Below are 19,393 nucleotides of genomic sequence, written 5' to 3' on the forward strand. Positions count from 1 at the left end.
AATGCCAGACTCTCACTCTGTTGTGCTCTCCTATATTTATTTATCAAGTCACTGTGTTATGCTATGTAGATTCTCTCTCTCTCTCTCTCTCTCTCTCTCTCTCTCACACACACACACAAACACACACACACATTCACAAGTTGTGCGATCCATAGGGTGCAGGTGCAGCTCCATGGGTTGAACTCTGAGGGGAATGCAGGCATGTCACACACAGATGGGCTGCTCCCACCAGAGTAAATAGTTTGAACTTTACATTTACATTTATATATTGCTTTTAAATGAGGCACAGAGTTTGATTGATGTTTTGTCCACACCCAAAATAACACCCCAAGTAAATGCCCCTAGTGTGCTCATGGGGAGGCCCCTCGTTATAAAAAGAGAGCTTACATGACCTCTCCCTCTTACTGGTATGCATTTATATCTGTAAATGTGTCAGCTTAATCAATGTCAGATCAATTTGAGCTGAGTTAGATAGATCTAAATCTTTAACTCGTTTCATCAGGGCCACAGGGCAGATACTAGCCACTCTTAGAATAAACAACAAATCTTTGCCTACAGCCCTGTTCTATCTGGTCTGAGTAAAGTGCCTCTTGCATACAAATCCATTGTTTTTTTGTTTTTTTTTAAAGTTTATTTTTTGGGCTTTTATGCCTTTAATGATAGGACAGTAGAGAGAGACAGGAGGTGAGTGGGAGAGAGTGTCGGGGTGGGATCCGGAAAGGACCACGGGGCGGGAATCGAACCCGGGTCGCCGGCGTGCGGTGCAGGTGCCCCAGCCAGTCGCGCCACGGCTGGGGTCACAAATCCGTTGTTAGCACACATTGATCCCAAGAACAGTAGTCTGGTCAGAAGTACAAATGTTGACCTCTTTGTTGCTTTGTATAAATGTTGCCATTTATGCCAACCTTGTCCTGTATTGCCTCAACCTGTACTATGGTGTTGGTCACTAATCCACTATGTGGTGCTTGTCACCTGTCCTATATTTAGTTACTAAAATACATTTAACATTTTGAGTGACATTATGCTAATGATCTGTTTTCTTTAGCCCTTGAAGTCAGAGCTCCCTAGAATGAGAGCATCATACCAGCCTGGCCAATACTGTCGTATTTTACCTGTGAATGCAAACATTACAAAGGCTACCACCTTGTGGCGATTCTGTATTATTGCCGATGCTCCTCTACAAGGAAGGCATCTTGAGCGATATCATAGAACCATCTGGAGAGAGCAAACTCTCATTAATCTGTGGAGTGACACGCCATGTCACACCCACTTGAGAGAGTCATTTTTCAAAAACACAATTTTGTCTGCACCGTCTCTCCTGTAATGATGGTAATAAGCAACTTTGAAACTGCTGCACTGCTCCGCCCAACATTTATAAATAAAAATGTTTTTGAGGCTTTTCAATAGTTTGTTTGTGTTGTTATATCTGTGTGGTTGTGATCAGTGAAGAGCTAACTAAAAACTTTTGTATCATTGATACCACATCTCAAACATATGCCATCAAAAGCTGTCTGGAGAGGGTGTGCGTTTATGAGCGTAGGGATCTCTCTCTCTCACACACACACACACACACACACACACACACACACACACACACACACACACACACACACACACACACACACACACACGCACACACACTTTCTTTCTGTCTGTCTGTCTGTCTCTCTCTCTCTCTCTCTCTGTATGACAGAAAGGCAGAGAGTGTGGTTTTGGGGCCACAGTTGATACAAAGGCAAGCAAAAAACAACAAAAAACGTTAGCTTTGCGTGATGAATTTCAACTGCATGACATTTTCAAAAGCTGCTTTAGGATTGCACGGACCATCGAGAGGAGGCCCAGTGGATCTCCACTGTTTCTATTTCAATCGGTTAACATCTGACGTCAACAGCCAATCAAAAGATTCCCTGCCGTGATCCTGAAGCACTGTGTTAATTGGTTGGGATTATGGCTTGGTCTGAACCATTATGTCTTTATGAGCCAAGGCTGTGTGAACACCAAGTGGATGAACACTGTTTTTGAACACAAAGAAGCTACTGAATGAATAGCTAGAAGACTGTGTGGAGCAGGTCAATTTCACTAAAGGTGTATTAGAATCACATGTTGTACCTTTCCTCTCAAAAGCACCAGAAAGAGCTTGTTCTACTCATATGAAAAATAAAAATGCATTCTGTCTTTCTGCACTCAGTTACAGTTGTTTCAACATAAGGTGGCCTTCACTGGTAACAAAAAACATATATGAGTTTATGATTCTCTCTCTCCCTCTCTCGTTCTCTCATGTGTGTGTGTGTGTGTGTGTGTGTGTGTGTGTGTGTTTGAGAGAGAGAGAGAGAGAGAGAGAGAGAGAGAGAGAGATAGAGAGAGAGAGAGATTTAATGATAAACAGATTAATTTGCACATGTACATAACCACCCAGCAGGTGGGAGCTAACAGTGACAGGATCCTGCTAAACCATTATGCTCACATCTCAAGTCATTCTGAGAGATGGCCCCTCAACCACCAGCTGTCCAGACTACATAAACACTCACTTTACGTTCAGATTTACTCATCAGACACCTTTATCCAAAGCGACTTAACAGCGACAATTAACATTAAACACTGAATACGTCTATATTATAGATGTTTTACTACAGCCCAACATTCATCAAATAGCTTGCCCAAATGCACAATGTCAACAAATAACTTAAATTGACTATGGACTCAAATATATGATGAAACTGAGGAACTTTTCTTAATTTCTAAAGCATCGGATATCTTTACTCTCAGAAATGGGAAAAGTGCATTTACATAATCACAAGCATCACGTTGCTAGAGCATTTCATGCCTATCTTCACTGCTATCTGAAGTATTTATAATCCTGTGAGTTATTCAACTCCAATGATATCATCATGCATACTGTGCATGAAATCATATCAGGCCTTCAATGGGGTTATAAAATCTGCAACAGCAACATGCAACATGACACTCCTTTATTCAGTATAGGGCTCAACCATGCCTTGCACTTTAATAACCTTTATACTGAAGCGCATCAGAGGTGCATTTGTGAAGTCACACACTGATGTTGGAAGAGGAAACTGCTCTCAGTCAGCGCTCTAATTCATCTCAAGGGTGTTCTGTTGGATTGAGGTCAGCTGAGGTCACAAATGCGTTTCTGAAAGAATGGTCAAAAATGCCCCAAAACACACTCCTAAACCTTGTGGAAAGCCTTCCCAGAAGAGTTGAAGCTGTTATAGCTACAAAGGGTGGACCAACCCACATTGGTTAAGCCCTAATAGGATGTGACTGTTTATATAAAGCAGGTGACCCAATAGTTTTGGCAATATAGTAATGTTCTTGTAAAGAACAGGCTTTTTAATCCTGAGTCTTCTGCGTTAACAGTTTAGGGTCACCAGATGTAGGCCTGTAGTAGTTCCCTTACAGTATATGAAATATTAAGTTCTCCAGCGACCTGCAGTTGTCAAAACAAATATGAATTATTCTTTTTGTTAGTCTGCTAGATCTATTGATGACAGCTTTATTTTATTTTTGTTCAGTATTTATAGTGAGGCAGTAATACAGCCTAGATACAGCCTTGATACTGTGGCATCATGGGAGTAGGTCTGTATATTAATCATGATAAATTATCTAAATAAATCATTGTTTTAATTTTCAAAAATTTTCTGTGGCAGGCTCTGTTGCAAACATCCATTCGTAGCCATTTTAACTTTCCCCATGGTTCATCTCTGCCTCAGGCCATGAGTATCTTTTTCAAACATGGCGGCATCTAAAACCGTTTAACCACCGGCGCAGACTTCTTGGTGCACTTGATACTCTCAAAGGGGAAGCAAACTGCAAACTCTTGGCAACTTGCAACGACAGTAAGCAATTTATGCTAACTGGACATCTTCAGAACGCGGGAAAGTGTCATGTCCACGTTTGCATGTGGTAACAGAGGTGACACCCAGACTTATACTCTAAGCCTCATCCCCAGGGAGGCGTGAGGGTGTATGTGCGCTGTGAGTTAAATAAACTGTTGCAACCCCTGACGCGCTCTTTTTTTTAAGCTGCATGGTCCGTTTAAGAAGTAATGGTAAGTCATCTTTTTATGGGACAGAGCTATTTTATAAATGTATAGCTAAACAATAATAGTTGTATTCAAATCATTTTATGAACCAACAAAAAAGTATGACAATATTATTACATATGCCTATCTACTTTATTAATGTCTGTAGATGTTGGTGGTGTATTTGTCAGTGCTGCTGATGCCGTCTGCCATAGTGGGCACTGAGAGTGGTCGAGGCCCGGTGAGTGAGACTGTCTCTGATAGTCATTCCCCACAGGGAATCCGCTATGCAAACTTTATTAATGTATGTAGTAACAAGGGATAAAGTGGTGGTAGGCGGCACTATTTTTCATTGCTTTAAAAATTGGCCTTTATAATCCTTGCAGGTCCTTTTTGATTCCTTTTTCATGATCAGATGGTTAATTCTTAATTATGGAAGAGGCTTTAAAAATGAACCACTGAGTCTAAACAAATTATTCTCTTATACAACAACTCATATATAATATGATCATATTCAAATTTTGTTGTATGCCATCCGAAACAATTCTGTAAGAACATTTTAGATCATCCTTAAAGTTATGAATTAACTAGTCAGTGTTTTGCTGTTATGTTTTATCCAGTTTAAAACGGACGTTTGGAATAAAGAGGATCAACCATTATGGGAACAACTGTCCACACTGCAGAAGGTAATGTGAAGATAGTGTGAAAACAATTATATTTTCCATTTACATGTGTGTATCAAACATCACAACATTTCCACTAAAGAATTATACTCCTTAAAAATGTGGTCTTGGTTAGTCAATAGAATATTTGCATATGAGTGAAATTTTTCAATTTTGGAACAGACTTTTCACACATCATTTATCCTTTTCTTTGACCCATATTGCATAATTCTGTACATAAAAGAGCAAGACAAGTTTAATGGCTGTTCTCCTCTTAACATGCATTTGGGTGTGGATGTGTGGTTGCACAGGAGATGAACAGCCTGAGTCGTGAACAAGTCATATTAAAACAGAAACAGAAGGCCATAGATCGAGTAAGTCCCTTTACCACAGCCATGCAATTATTTACAAAGCATCACACACTGGCAGAAATATCATTCCAATGTCAGTAGCCTATTGCATGACGTGCTACAAAAATGTAAAAGCTATTAAACAATGAAAAACTCATAATATAAACAATATATTGTAGCCTTCAGTATGATAATATATTGGTATCTTTTTTCACAGATGCTGATTATTGATGAGAATGTCACCTCGCTGACAGAAAGTCAGTAAATGCATATTTGATGATATATTATCAGGCTGTAATGCTGGTTGCGTAATGCATAGAGCAGCAGTGTCTGATCGTCCTCATCGTGTGTACACTCAACAGGTGGCCGCCATCAGCTATTATCTCCGCCGCACCTTTGGCTGAATGGAAAGGATAAAGATGATGAAGGTCACGACCTCCCCAAATATGACCCTTGCTACCACTCCACGCCATTGGACCAGGCCTGGAGGACCACCAACTACACCACCAAGGACGTTAAGTGTGATCGCCAGGTGGAGTGGCAGGGCTGGTATCGCCTCTACTACCGGGGAAAGAGCATCCAGATGCCGGAGAGGTGCATCCGGAAGAAACATTGTGGTACCCATGCGCCGCTCTGGCTCACCAAACCGCACCCAAATATAAGCGAGGGCATCGTCACTCGAAATGTGTGCGGGAACTGGAGGAAAAATTGCTGTTATTTCAAATCAACACCTATCCAGGTCAAAGCCTGCCCCGGTAACTATTACGTCTACAAACTTGTAAAACCGACAAAGTGTCACCTGGCTTACTGCGCAGGTAAGAACCATTTAGGCCTACCGTTGGTTGTTGGTCTGTTGTTGCGTATGGTATGGTGCTCTCTATTTTTATGTCACTGCTCTGGTTGCGTTCTCTTCTTAGATGTTAACACCCTTGTGTGTGGAGGATGCGACCGTCAGCAAAACTGCATGAGCAGAGACAGAGTTAATTACAGTTGCGCGCCCAAGAAGAGGAAAAGTAAGCAACTGAGTAGGCTAGGCCGAAATGTTTATTAGTAATATACATTTTTTAATACAGTCAATATAGATATATTGAGTCTCATGTCTGCCTGTTTCTTTCTTCTGACAGTCATAGAGCAAGTCATTCACTTCTTCGCCTCGCACCCTGGAAATCTCACGGGCAAGGTGGCCCAAATCAAATTCAGCAGAGTTCTTGTTAATGAGGGTGCGGGCTTCAACGATCAAACTGGTGTGTTTCATCCCCCTGTCTCTGGCATCTACCAGTTTTATTTCTCCAGTCAGTATAGGGGAGGCGACAGCAATGTAACCAACCTGGAGCTTGTCATCAATGGCACAACGGTCGCTGTCTCACGTTCAGATGTCAAAACCCCTGCTTCCATCGGAGCTCTTAGTACATTCATGACAACTCTCTGCAAAAATTCCAATGTTTCTGTGACCCAAGTCACCGGTCAGTCCTGGGCAAACTCTGTATCTAATACCATTACATTTGGTGGTTCTTTGCTGATGCAGTACAATGAAAAAGAAGTGAAATTACTTGGCTGTCTTACATAAACCAATTTTCCCACATTCAGTTGAACACGTGATCACTGGTAATATTTAGCCTAATACAGAAAATGAAGTGAAGGTGGACACAACGTGCGAGTGCATCTAGAAAAGCCCAGCACGCAAGCTTTTGTTGTCCAGTGCAAGGCTATTTTCTTTTGTCGATGCTATTTTGTGTTTCATTGGGATGCTATTTCATCATTAAAAGTGATTTGATTCAGGCTGCTTGTCATTTCTTGAGCATTTTTGACACTGAGAAGTGTATTACCCCAGTCAGACACAAGATGGTGTTTTAGCTCTGCATTGATAGTATAGGCATGCAGCTTCAGGAAACAGCCTAGAATATTGACACTAATCTTATTGGGTATTCTTGCAGCCAAAGATAATTAAGGCAGAGTCAAGATGCTTCATCAGAAGAACCTGAATCGCAGGCTGTTCCATTGAAATCTATGGGCATAGATCAGAATTTCACCACATATGCTGAGACCTTGGTTCTATAGAGTAAGGAATGTGAATTTTGGGCACGGATTCATGACCCTCAAACCCTTCTGACCGTTTCAGGTACATTTTTGTAGCTGCAATGTAACAGGTACATTTTTGCAGTTGCAATGCAACACCTGTGGCCAGGGTGTGCTACACCGTAGCCACTCCCCACGCACTGTAAACGTGATAACACAAGACACACTACACACAGCATCCACGGCTCTGGCAGGCTCAAAGGCTCTGCTCTGATGCCATCTTCAGCCATTTAATAGACCTCTGAAGTTCGCCTACAAAAAGGGTCCAAAGCTGCCATCTTTGCCCATATTAGGAGATCCCGGAGTTAATTTAAGCTGGCAAGTTGCATGGTAAGTTAGCTCTGGGGTAGCAAAGATCAAAGTGTGCCGTCTTCACCTACCGAAGATCACAGTATCCACTAGTCGGCAGTGGACAAAATGTGTAGTGAAAAACGTCTGCATTTCCAATGTCATCATCCCCGCGAGAGTTTAACAGGTGCGATAATTGAAAATCCCCATGTTATTTTCCCATAGAAAAAATCTCAAGATACCGGATCTCCTTATTTGGGCAAAGATGGTGGCTTTTTTGTAGGCGAACTTCAGAGGTCTATGGCTGACCAACTAGACCAGGAACTCCACTTAAATTGATATATTTATTTATTTAGGCAATTAGAGGTGGGCGGGGCCTGGAAACTGGAAAGACACAGACACAGATGGTCAGAACACACTGGGGCGTAACAATAGCGGTGACATATTTCCATTGATGCTTTTATTCAATGCCTTGAAAGTTTAAATGCCTTGTGTTATTTTCCATATCAGAATTAATAAATGCTATTAGAAGGTCTGGAAGAGCGGCAAGATTATTTTGGAACATCCTCAATTCTTCAGGTCCCTTTACACAGGTTTATTAATAAATTGATAGCAATTTTATTGATAATCAAGGCCTATTACGAAAAAAAGTTGGATCCATTCTGAATTTGTTCAATTCTATCACAAGAAACAATGCAAGCTACCACCGGCAAGCCTTTTTCAGTAAAACCTACCTTACACTGACAGACTTTGACAAGATCTGCTTTTTCCCTCTATAGTATAATAATTTATATCCCCATTGATATACTTATTAATACCAACCATCATGACTTATAGTAATACTAACACACTTTATTTCTCTTCCCTTTCCCCTATACCTCACTTGTGAGGTGAACCATTACTAGTCATCAGCCATCTTTGTGCCTGGCCCTCATCACACCTGAAGTCCCATCCCCCTGAGTGCCATTGCCATCATCATCTCTATGACTGCCCTACCATTACCTGCTGTGGTTCCCTGCCAGGATCCCCGGCCCACGCATTCCAGCGACCCATTACCCTCCAAAATTAATAATGGACTACTGATGGACTATTTATTCCCTATACTGGACTGTTTGAACCTTCTGATACTACAAATGACTTTACTCTACTTAACTGACCCTATAGGCAGATGGGTTGGGCCCTTGAGTCGTGGATCTGTCTGAGGTTTCTTCCTATATGTATCTCCAATTCTAGGGAGTTTTTCCTTGCCCCTGTTGCTCATGGGCTCTCTTTGAAGGTTTAACACTCTGTAAAGCGCCATGAGACATGTGTAATGTTCTGGCACTCTATAAATAAAATTGAATTGAATTGAATTGAAGATTTGGGAAAGATTCTTGAAAGATTGTAGTCTTTTAACTAATGCCCCTCATTCAAGCTTTACTCAAAAGACTAAAATCTTTCAAGAATCTTTCCCAAATCTTGTCAAAATCTGTCAGTGTAAAGTAGGCTTAAACCGTACTGTATTTTGAGTTAATCTACGAATACATCCATAGCCTACTTTAGGCTGCGTTAAAATACCGTTTTGAAGTAATGCGCTATCGTCCAACTGTGCTGTCAAAACATTAACCTGGCTACAACGCCTTGGCTAGAACATTGAACAACACTGAACTGGCGCACAAATTAAACACAAACCGACTTGCCTTGTACGGTCAACAAGGTGTTGTCTGTTCAAAATTCTTAGAATTCCTTGGAAAACCCTATCACAGTAATAGCTATTTAATCAACACAGGTATCACTTTGAAGTTGTATTGTTGCTGTCGTTAAACGGTTTAAGTGTATCTGTATGCTATGGGAGGAACAGATGGAGGCAAGCGTGGGTGACCTAAAATAGTGACCTACAGAGCTTGGTCAGGCATGTCATATGTAAGATCATGGCTCTGTGCATGTATGTTTATTGCGTGACTAGCCAAGCTTGGGTGTCTCCACACACCACGTGCCTCCCTGTGTGGACCAGGCCCGTGACCAACATCGTCTGTGGAAGACATCTCGCTGGCCTACTCACTTTACAGCCGGCCGCTAGTGTTTCACACCTGCCCTCGAAGGACCCAGCCTTGTATGGCAGCGCAGTGTGTCTGAGAGTACAGTGAGTGTGTTTGGGTCGAACGTGAGGCTGATGAATGGTCCAGGTGCCTAATGAGATGAAGTCATTCGCTAAACAGAGCTGCTTATTGTACATTCAGAGCCAAGAGTGTTGTCTCTTCTTTTTGTGCATGCCGGGGAATGCCAGACTTTCACTCTGTTGTGCTCTCCTATATTTATCAAGTCACTGCGTTATGCTATGCATAATCACACACACACACACACACACACACACACACACACACACACACACACACACACACACACACACACACACACACACACACACACACACACACACACACACACACACACACACACATTCACAAGCAGGAGAAGCCCCTCATAAACAAGGAGTTTACATGCCCTCTCCCTCTAACTGTATCCATCTGTAAATGTGTCAGCTTAATCAATGTCAAATCAATTTGAGCTGAGTAAGCTTTATCTAAATCTTTAACTCGTTTCATCAGGGCCACAGGGCAGATACTAGCCACTCTCAGAACAAACAACAAATCTTTGCCTACAGCTCTACCCTGTTCCGTCCAGTCTGAGTAAACTGCCTCTTGCATACAAATCCAGGCCAATACTGTCGTATTTTATCTGTCAATACAAACATCACAAATGCTACCACCTTGTGGCGATTCTGTATTACTGCAGATACTCTTCTACAAGGAAGGCAACTTGAGTGATATCATAGAACCATCTGGAAAGAACAAACTCTCATTAATCTGTGGAGTGACACGCCATGTCACACCCACTTGAGAGAGTAATTTTTCAAAAACACAATTTTGTCTGCACCGTATCCTGTAGTGATGGTAATAAGCAACTTCGAAACTGCTGCTTTACAATAGTTTTTTGTGTGAAGAGCTAACTAAAAACTGTTGTTTCATTGATGCCACATCTCAAACATATGTCATAAAAAGCTGTCTGGAGATGGTGTGTATGTGTTTATGAGAGTAGAGATCCCCCCCCCCCCCTCCCCCCCCCCTCTCTCTCTCTCTCTCACACACACACACACACACACACACACACACACACACACACACTATCTTTACTCTCAGATATGAGAATTCTAGAAGTGCATTTACATATTTCTCATCGCAAAGCTAGAGCATCACATGGCTATCTTCACTATCTTCTTATCTGAAGCATTTATAATCCTGTGAGTTATTAGTGTTTCAACTCCAATGATATCATGCATACTGTGTAGGAAATCATGTCAGGCCTTCAATGGGGTTAGAAAATCTGCAACAACATCCAACATGCAACATGACACTCATTTATCCAGTATAGGGCTCAATCATGCCTTGCATTTGAGAGGGTTGTGTCTGTTAATAACCTTTACTTCCACCATTCTTTCATATATAAAATAATCTTCTTGTAAAGAACACAGGCTTGATTTTTTTTTCATCCTGAGTCTTCTGTGTTAATAGTTTAGGGTCACTAAATGTAGGCCTGTAGTAGTTCCCTTACAGTATATATGAAACATTAAGTCCTCCAGCGATTAAGTCCTCCAGCGATCTATGAATTATTCATTTTGTTAGTCTGCTAGATCTAATTCTGATGACAGCTTTATTTTATTTTTGTTCAGTATTTATAGAGAGAAAAACATCCTAACATTCTAGGCAGTAATACAGCCTAGATACAGCCTTGATACTGTGGCATCATGGGAGTAGGTCTGTATATTAATCATGATAAATGATCTAAATAAATCATTGTCTTCCTCTAGTAATTTTCTGTGGCAGGCTCTGTTGCAAACATCCATTCGTAGCCATTTTAACTTTCTCCCATGGTACATCTCTGCCTCAGGCCATGAGTATCTGTTTCAAACATGGCGGCATCTAAAGCTGTTTAACCACAGCAGACTTCTTGGTGCACTTGATACTCTCAAAGGGGAAACAAACTGCCAACTCTTGGCAACTTGCAACGACAGTAAGCAATTTGTTAGCTGGACATCTTCAGAACGCAGCAAAGTGACATTTCCACGTTTGCATGTGGTAACAGAGGTGACACCCAGACTCATACTCTGAGCCCCATCCCCAGAGAGGCGTGAGGAGAGAGGGATGGTGTGTGTGCGCTGTGAGTTACATAACATGTTGAAACTCCTGACGTGCTCGTTTTTTAACCTGCATGGTCCGTTTAAGAAGTAATGGTAAGTCATCTTTTTATGAGACAAAGATATTTTATAAATGTATAGCTAAACAATAATAGTGGTATTCAAATCATTTTGAGAACAAAACAGTATAACAATGTTATTACATAATGCCTATCTACTTTATTAATTTCTGTAGATGTTGGTGGTGTATTTGTCAGTGCTGTTGGTGCTGTCTGCCAGCATAGTGAACACTGAGGGTGATCAAGGCCCGGTGAGTGAGACTGTCTCTGATAGTCAGAGAATCCGCTATGCAAACTATTAATGTATGTAACAAAGGATAAAGTGGTGGTAGGCGGCACAGTTTTTCATTGCTTTAAAATTGGCCTAATGTTTGCAGGTCCTATTTGAGTCCTTTTTCGTGATCAGATAGTTGATTCTTAATTATGGAAGAGGCTTTGAAAATGAACCATTGAGTCAAAACAAATTATTCTCTTATACAACAACTCACATACTTAATTGGATCATAACATATTTAGTTGCATGCCATCAGAATCAATGCACTTTAGATTATCCTTAAGGTTATGAATTAACCAGCAGTGTTTTGCTGTTATGTTTTATCCAGTATGAAATGGGCGTTTGGAATAAAAAGGATCAACCATTATGGGAACAACTGTCCACATTGCAGAAGGTACTGTGAAAACAATTGTATTTTCCATTTAATTTTGTGCATCAAACATCACAACATTTCCACTAGCAAGAATTATACTCCCTAAAATTGTGGTCTTGGTTAGTCAATAGTTTTCATATGAGTGAACATTTTCAATTTTGGAACAGATGCTGCTTTTCACACATCCTTCATTTTTTCAGAATTACTGCATAATTGTGTTTATAAAAGAGCAAGACATGTTTGATGCCTGTTCTCCATGCATTTGGGTGTGGATGTGTGATTGCAGGAGATGAAGAGGCTGAGTCGTGAACAAGTCATATTAAAACAGAAACAGAAGGCCATAGACCGAGTAAGTCCCTTTACCACAGTCATGCAAGTTATAAAGCATCACACACTGGCAGAAATATCATTCCAATTTAAGTAGCGCATAGCGTGCTACGAAAATGTAAAAGCTAGTAAACAATTAATAAGTCATAATATGAACAGTATAGGCATATTGTAGCCTTCAGTGTGATAATAGTATTGGTTTGTTTTTTCACAGATGCTGATCATGGATGAGAATGTGACCTCGTTGACAGAAAGTTAGTAAATGCATATTTGATGATGTAGGCTATTATCAGAGTGTAATGGTTGCGTAGGCCTAATGCATAGAACAGCAGTGTTTGAGTCTGATCGTCCACCTCGTGCGTATACACTCAACAGGTGGCCGCCATCAGCTTTTCCCGCCGCAGAACTTTCGGAGTTACAGACGCGCGGCCAGAAAGAGACGTAAGCAACTGAGTAGGCCAACATTATTATTAGGCTATAAGTGTAAACTAGTCAACATAGTCAACAGACATGCTTTATAGTTTCATTTCTTCCTGTTTCTCTCTTTTAACAGACATTCACTTCTTTGCCTCACATCCTGGGAGTCTCGAAGGAAAGGTGAACCGTATCACATTCAGCAAAGTTCTTGTTAATAAGGGTGCGGGCTTCAAGAAAAAAACTAGTGTGTTTCGAGCCCCTGTCTCCGGTGTCTACCAGTTTTATTTCTCTAGTCAGTCTAAGGGCAACGCAACCGTCCTGTGGCTAGTCATCAAAAACTACTGGGTCGCTGTCGCACGTGCAGATGTCAAAACCCCTGCTTCCACTCTTGGTACATACATGACGACTCTCTGTAAAAATGACAAGGTTTATGTTAACCAAGTCACCGGTCATTCCTGGGCAAACTCTACATCTAATACCATCACATTTGGTGGTTCTTTGCTGATGCGGTTGGATCAAAATAAAGCGCAATTACTTAGATGTCCTGCATTAAACCAATTCTCCCACATCGAGTTGAACATGTTGTAATTTTCTGTAGGCTATAGACTAAATCTTACCTGTGAAGGTGCGCCGACACAACGTGCGAGTGCATCTAGAAAAGCCCAGTAGGCCTACACAAGCTTTTGTTGTCTCCAGTGCATCTGTCGAGGCTATTTTGTTTTGCCGATGCTATTTTGTGTTTCATTGGATGCTATTTTATTATTAAAAGTTATTATTCAGGCTGCTTGTCATTTTGGTTTTGTTTATTTTTGACATTGAGAAGTGTATTACCCCAGTCAGACACAAGATGGTGTTTTAGCTCTGCATTGATCAGGCAGTAGGCAGCGTGAGTAAACTAGAATGTTGACGCTTAGGCTATTAGGTATTCTTGCAGTCCAGGGAAATAGGCTGGGGGCAGCATCACATATTTGGTCTTGTAAGTAGGCCTATTATTAAAGTTGGATCCATTATGAATGTGTTCAACTCGTATCACAGGAAACAACCCAGGCTACCACCGGCAAGCCTTTTTCTGTAGGAACCGGCATTTTGAGTTCGGCTACGAATAGATCCATAGACTACTTTAGGCTGCGTCAAAATACCGTTTTGAAGTAGGCCTAGGCCTATAATGCGCTATCGGCCAACTGTGCTGTCAAAACATTGGCCTACAACGCCTTGGCTAGAACACTGAACAACACTGAACTGGCGCACAAATTAAACACAAACCGACTTGCCTTCTATGGTCAACAGTGTTGTCTGTTCAAAATTCTTGGAATTTCTTGGAAAACCCTATCACAGTAATAGCTATTTAATCAACACACCTGTATCACTTTGAAGTTGTATTGTTGCTGTCGTTAAACGGTTTAAGTGTATCTGTATGCTATGGGAGGAACAGATGGAGGCAAGCGCTGCAACCGCACCGGGCTAGAACGAAAGAGGAGGGGCAAGGGCGAGTCGGGATAGGATATTATTCGTCGTTACATAGGCTACTGTATGCTCTCTGGGATAGAACAAATTCAGGGAAAGGGTTATGGAGAGGCGTTTGACTTTGACGGATTACAACATTATGGTGTTCGCTTGAAGCTGCGAGTTGCTCCTCACACAATATCTCTCTGGGATCCCAGGGCTGGTAATTAATACGAGAGCGCAACTGGTAGCTACCAGCTTGAAGTTACTCTGGAACATCAGTTTCTATTTCAAGCTAATTCACCGCAACATGAGAAAGTAGCCTATATGCACACCTTCTAGCAAATACTTGCGGTGGCACTCTACAAATGTGGTCATCAGGACAATGCTGAAAAACTTTGGTTTGTCATCAAAGATGCCAGCGTAACGTAGGCTATTCCGAACAGCTGGGGCTCGGGCTATTGTTTATCTTTTGTTTCGTAGTGAAGCAGTCCAAATAAGTCTACCAAAGTTTTTGTTTACATCAACCATATTTTCTATCGTCTTGATAAGTAACTTTTGGATAAAAAACAACTATGGCAGAACACGAGAGTTTGGAGTTCGGGAAGGCGGATTTTGTTCTTCTGGACAACGTGTCCATGGAAGAATTTATGGCTAACCTCAAGCTCAGGTAGGTAACCGCGGTCATTCACCTTCTTGCTTTGAATGAATCGCCCGCAAGGGAGACAGGGTAGCTTAGACTCTCCCGCGCTATTAAGAAAAGTAATAAAAGCTCACCGTTTGGTGATATATTTAGTGTTGACTGCATTTTTTACCTTCAGAAATACGCTCACCTGTGGGGAATTGTTAATAATATTAAACACTCCATCTTATTTGCCTCCTGTCTAACTTAGACTAAGTGGTATAAGTGATGGCATACTCTCTCACTCATATTTTGAAGTATAATGAGATCACCTCATATCTTACTTTTCTAAATTGACAATGGACTGGTTTATTCAGATAGGTCGGTGTGTCTGTCTGCAGCCATTCCATTCTCAGTTAGACCGGTAATTGTAAGAGCCAGCGAGGTGCTCCACCCAGGACAGAACAATCGTCGGACCTGTGGATTGCATTACGTAGCCTACCATCTGTAATAAAGGGATGCTTGTGTAGATTACAAAAGAGATTTAATTCAAACAAGTCCTTTGTTTACCATGTGCGAGTAGAACTGGCATGACTGCTCAGGAACCAGGTGCACGTGTATTTGAACAGAAATGGACACTGCAGCACCAGACCCGTGGTGAATCATGCACACATGCTAGTCATTGAAAAAGCATGTACTTTCTCTCATTAAGTCAAGCCAGTCATTCATATTAATTTCCAATCCCTCATACAAACATCATGGTGCTATTGTCATTTGTTTTTTTCCCTTGTTTGGTTCAGTTTAGGGCCAAAGATGCTCTGAAAATGATTGGCACCTGTCAAGTTCAAGTTCTGTGATTATGTAAATTGTTATGGAATTTCCTGTGTACTCCAGTGGCCCTCATTGTTTTTCACAATAGTGAAGTTTTCCTTTGAGAAGCACTCTTTTTTTGCTGGCTTAATTACTTTGTTTTGATATAACAAACATTACAGGAGACCTTAAAGCTCAAGACCTGACACTTCACTTTTCACATAAGAGACTGAAGGCAGCTAACCTCTGTTTTAACTGGTTATTTATGTACGGTATATCGATGCTCAATGGACGGACCCTGATTTGATAGAGGAAATAAACTTAGGGGTTCAGCACATGGTACGTCATGGATGACCTTTATTCATGTTCCATTACAACATTGTTAAGAATAAGCCAAGTCATTCTCACAATGTATTTATTTAGCTGTCCACATATGGGAAATTGCTACAGTGGCACTTTGTGTTTTTCATACTGGCGTACAAATATACACACACATACACATACACACACACACACACACACACACAAACACACACACACGGGTCGAGGTTTGGAAGCTGATGAGATGCGAGTGATATTATGACTGTTTTTGCCAGGGCCCTGTTCCCATCAGATACACACAGTGAGGTCTGTGAGGCGATCTTGGAGCCAGATTGTCATGTCAGCGAAAATCACCGAAATCAAATTGAAGACATCCCGACAGCCTCTCTGTCTAGAAAGCGGCCCTCTGGAAGGGAGTGTTGCCTTTGGAAGGAGTCCAGCTCCTCTGCTTCCTCAGGCAGATTTCATGCACGCCATTTGTATTCGTATTTGCACTGCTGTTTATGGCATCAATGGAGCTCTCTGAGAATGGTGATGGAAGGTGTGCACGCCGCTCACCTCACGTATTTAAAAGCATCATTTATCCCTCAACTTGACAGCTAAGAATGTTTATTACTCATTAATTCTCTGTTGGCATGGGAGGGGACTGGCATCTCCGTGGTTGCCTGGTGACATTGGTGACATAGCATAGGCATATTTTATCAGCCTGATATCACCATCAGATAAGTAGACTACCTGTTATGTGAGAAACATGTGAACAGGTGTTGCGTGTGGGTGCATGTGCCATTGCTATTGTGTGTGTGTGTGTGTGTGAGTGTGTGTGTGTGAGTGTGAGCACGTTGTATCCCCGGCTCTCTCCTGGTTCTAGGCAGGCTGCTGGGCCTGCGTTTGTTTTCTCTGCCGCAGAGCAAGGCTGTTCCGGACATGGCGTGTGCAGATTGTTATTTGCGGAGGGTGTGAGCAGAGGCACTTCCTGCTTTCCTCCTCACTCCACTCCACATCTGTGCAGACAGAGAGAGAGAGGGGGGGGGGGGGGGGGGGCATGAAGAGGACCAGGTGTGTCCTGTAGTAGGACCTACCCTTGTGTGTCAGGATTTGATATCCATTAAACTGACAGCTATGAGGTCTGGTTTTGTGGGCTGTAGACCTTTTTAAGCTATGACCTTCTGGTCCTAAAGACCATGGCTATCTGTAGTCTTGACTTCACTGGAACTCCCTTTTTGTCCTTTGCTGCCACAGCTGGTTATCTTGAGGACATTTGCTGCATTTAACTTGAGGTTAGCCCATTGGTTTGTAAGTGCACTGCCAAGGAACATTCTAAATATAAACCAACAGGAATTCAGTTTTTTTTTTTTCTTGGCGGGAGTATCAAGATGGAAACTGTGCAGTTACCCAGGACCAGTTAGATGTCATCTCGGGGTTGGGCAGGGATCCATTTATTCTGCTAGCGTAACAATGAGAATGACACAACCAATGAGTCAGAATATTGACATAGACCTCAACTCTCATCTCCACCCACCTCTCTCTCTCCCTCCTTCTCTCTATCTCTCTCTCTGTCTCTCCTTAATTCCCATGCTCCCCTTTCACAGTGTCTGTAAGGATGTGCGGGCAACTTCCATGGCCATGCAACTCAATCGATGCCTTTATATGGCAGTGTTGTTGTGTCTGCCCCGGCCCGAGGACCTCAGGAAACGATCTGGTCACCCGCTCGATTAGGCCCTCCCTCCCTCCTCCCCTCGATCCTCCCTCCCCTTCCCAAAAAACAATTACACATCAGGGGCATTCTCGAGATTCCTGCCAACGGCGTCTCTGACACTCCAGATGAAATAGCTGATTACCACTTTACCGTGTCTGCGGTCTAGCCCGCCTCTCAGCTAATACGGCTCTACAGCACAGAGTACAGTCACAGTGTTCTTCCGCAGGCTCATGGCATGAGAAACTCCTCCAACAAAAAGTCACAATAGCAATCCTCTTATGAGAAGAGACATTTGTCATGCTTATTTATTGTTTCTCCACATTATTGGTTTGAACTCTGACCTCAGATGTTCTCTCCAGGGGAAGCTTCAGGAAGGATGCAGGACTGAAGAGCGAGGCCTTGCGGCATGTGTGGCCAGCACAGCTCGCTGATCGCTAGGCCTCTTCCTGTAGCTGTCTGGCGCCCATAAGGCCTCCACGCCTCTGTGCCACAGCTGAGTTGGGGCTACTCGTGGGGTTGTGTTGTTTTCTGACCATGCGGCTTCCGTACCTCTCTGTTTCGTTACCCTGAAGTCATGTGTGGTCAGGTGATATTCTGATAGTTCTGAAGTTCAGAGCTCTGTTCTTGTAATCTTCTCTTGTTTTGATTCAGAAAATGTGTTATTATTCTCTTGGAGGAAGCCTGAACTGAACAAATTGGGTCAGTTGGCCAACTGGTTAATGATTACTCAATCGTGATTATGACTATGTCCTTTCATGTTCTTCCACGTTCTTCCCTATTTTATGAGTGGGGTGGCACGATCAAAGATTAGATGATGTTTCTGCACTGCGTCGACTTTGCAACAAGACAGAGAGTATTTATCTGTGCTGTTGCCTAGCTAGCAATCAGAGCGCTTTATCTTTAATGCTGTGGAGTGCAATCAGAAGCCCTGTGTGAGGGTCAAAGGTCAAGGTTCAGGGAGCTTTGTATGTGTGTGTGTGTGTGTGTGTGTGTGTGGGGACATGACCCCATTTCTTTGCGTGTCCACGTAAGTGTGTGTGCGTGACAGTTGCTCTGTCTGCGTGTGAGAGTTGTTAGCCTGTAGGCCATGCCTGGCTTGGAGGCTTGTGTTTCACAGTGTCCTGAGGTACAAATTGACTCAAAGTGCTTATGGAACCTGATGCTGTCGCGCTCCCAAACGAATGGTGATTTGAAAAGCAGACACACCTCCCGTCTCAAGTGTGTGCGTTTGAGTGTGTGTGTGTGCTGAGACGTTTTTTTGCGGTTCACCTGAGCTGCTCCGCCGTGTCTCCCGGCAACCGGTGACTCTCCTGCGCCCAATAGCAACGCGGGCTTCAGGATCCAAGCCTCAGGTGTAGAGTGCGCAGAGGCTGATGTGAGGTCAACAAGTTCCCCACTTCCTCTTCCCCCTGGGAGGTTGGAGAGGAACTCCCTTATCCTTCCGGGGAAAGGAAAGAAC

General features: G+C 42.4%; 3 protein-coding genes across 3 annotated transcripts in view; all 3 read left to right on the plus strand.

The window, feature by feature from the left end:
* Positions 1 to 4,032: 4,032 nt before the first annotated feature.
* On the plus strand, positions 4,033 to 6,766 carry LOC134070257 (uncharacterized). Its single transcript, XM_062526544.1, has 8 exons — positions 4,033 to 4,069; positions 4,212 to 4,283; positions 4,663 to 4,728; positions 5,016 to 5,078; positions 5,272 to 5,311; positions 5,417 to 5,869; positions 5,972 to 6,067; positions 6,179 to 6,766. Exons 1-8 carry the CDS (start codon positions 4,067 to 4,069, stop codon positions 6,619 to 6,621), a joined length of 1,236 nt encoding a protein of 411 aa, XP_062382528.1. The 5' UTR covers positions 4,033 to 4,066; the 3' UTR covers positions 6,622 to 6,766.
* Positions 6,767 to 11,849: 5,083 nt separating this feature from the next.
* Positions 11,850 to 14,148, plus strand: LOC134069698 (cerebellin-3-like). The gene is made up of 7 exons (XM_062525726.1): positions 11,850 to 11,902; positions 12,254 to 12,319; positions 12,585 to 12,647; positions 12,840 to 12,879; positions 13,001 to 13,066; positions 13,179 to 13,490; positions 14,078 to 14,148. The coding sequence occupies exons 2-7, from the start codon at positions 12,260 to 12,262 to the stop codon at positions 14,146 to 14,148; spliced, it is 612 nt and encodes a 203-aa protein (XP_062381710.1). The 5' UTR covers positions 11,850 to 11,902; positions 12,254 to 12,259.
* A 410-nt stretch (positions 14,149 to 14,558) lies between these two features.
* The window catches only part of myo1d (myosin 1D), a 91,262-nt gene continuing 86,427 nt past the window's right edge, over positions 14,559 to 19,393 (plus strand). The window contains exon 1 of the mRNA XM_062526409.1: positions 14,559 to 15,155. Coding sequence (XP_062382393.1) covers positions 15,061 to 15,155 — 95 coding nt within the window. The 5' untranslated portion in view covers positions 14,559 to 15,060. The remainder of the gene's footprint in view (positions 15,156 to 19,393) is intronic.

This window comes from Sardina pilchardus, chromosome 22 (assembly GCF_963854185.1).
Source record: "Sardina pilchardus chromosome 22, fSarPil1.1, whole genome shotgun sequence".
Lineage (NCBI taxonomy): Eukaryota > Metazoa > Chordata > Actinopteri > Clupeiformes > Clupeidae > Sardina > Sardina pilchardus.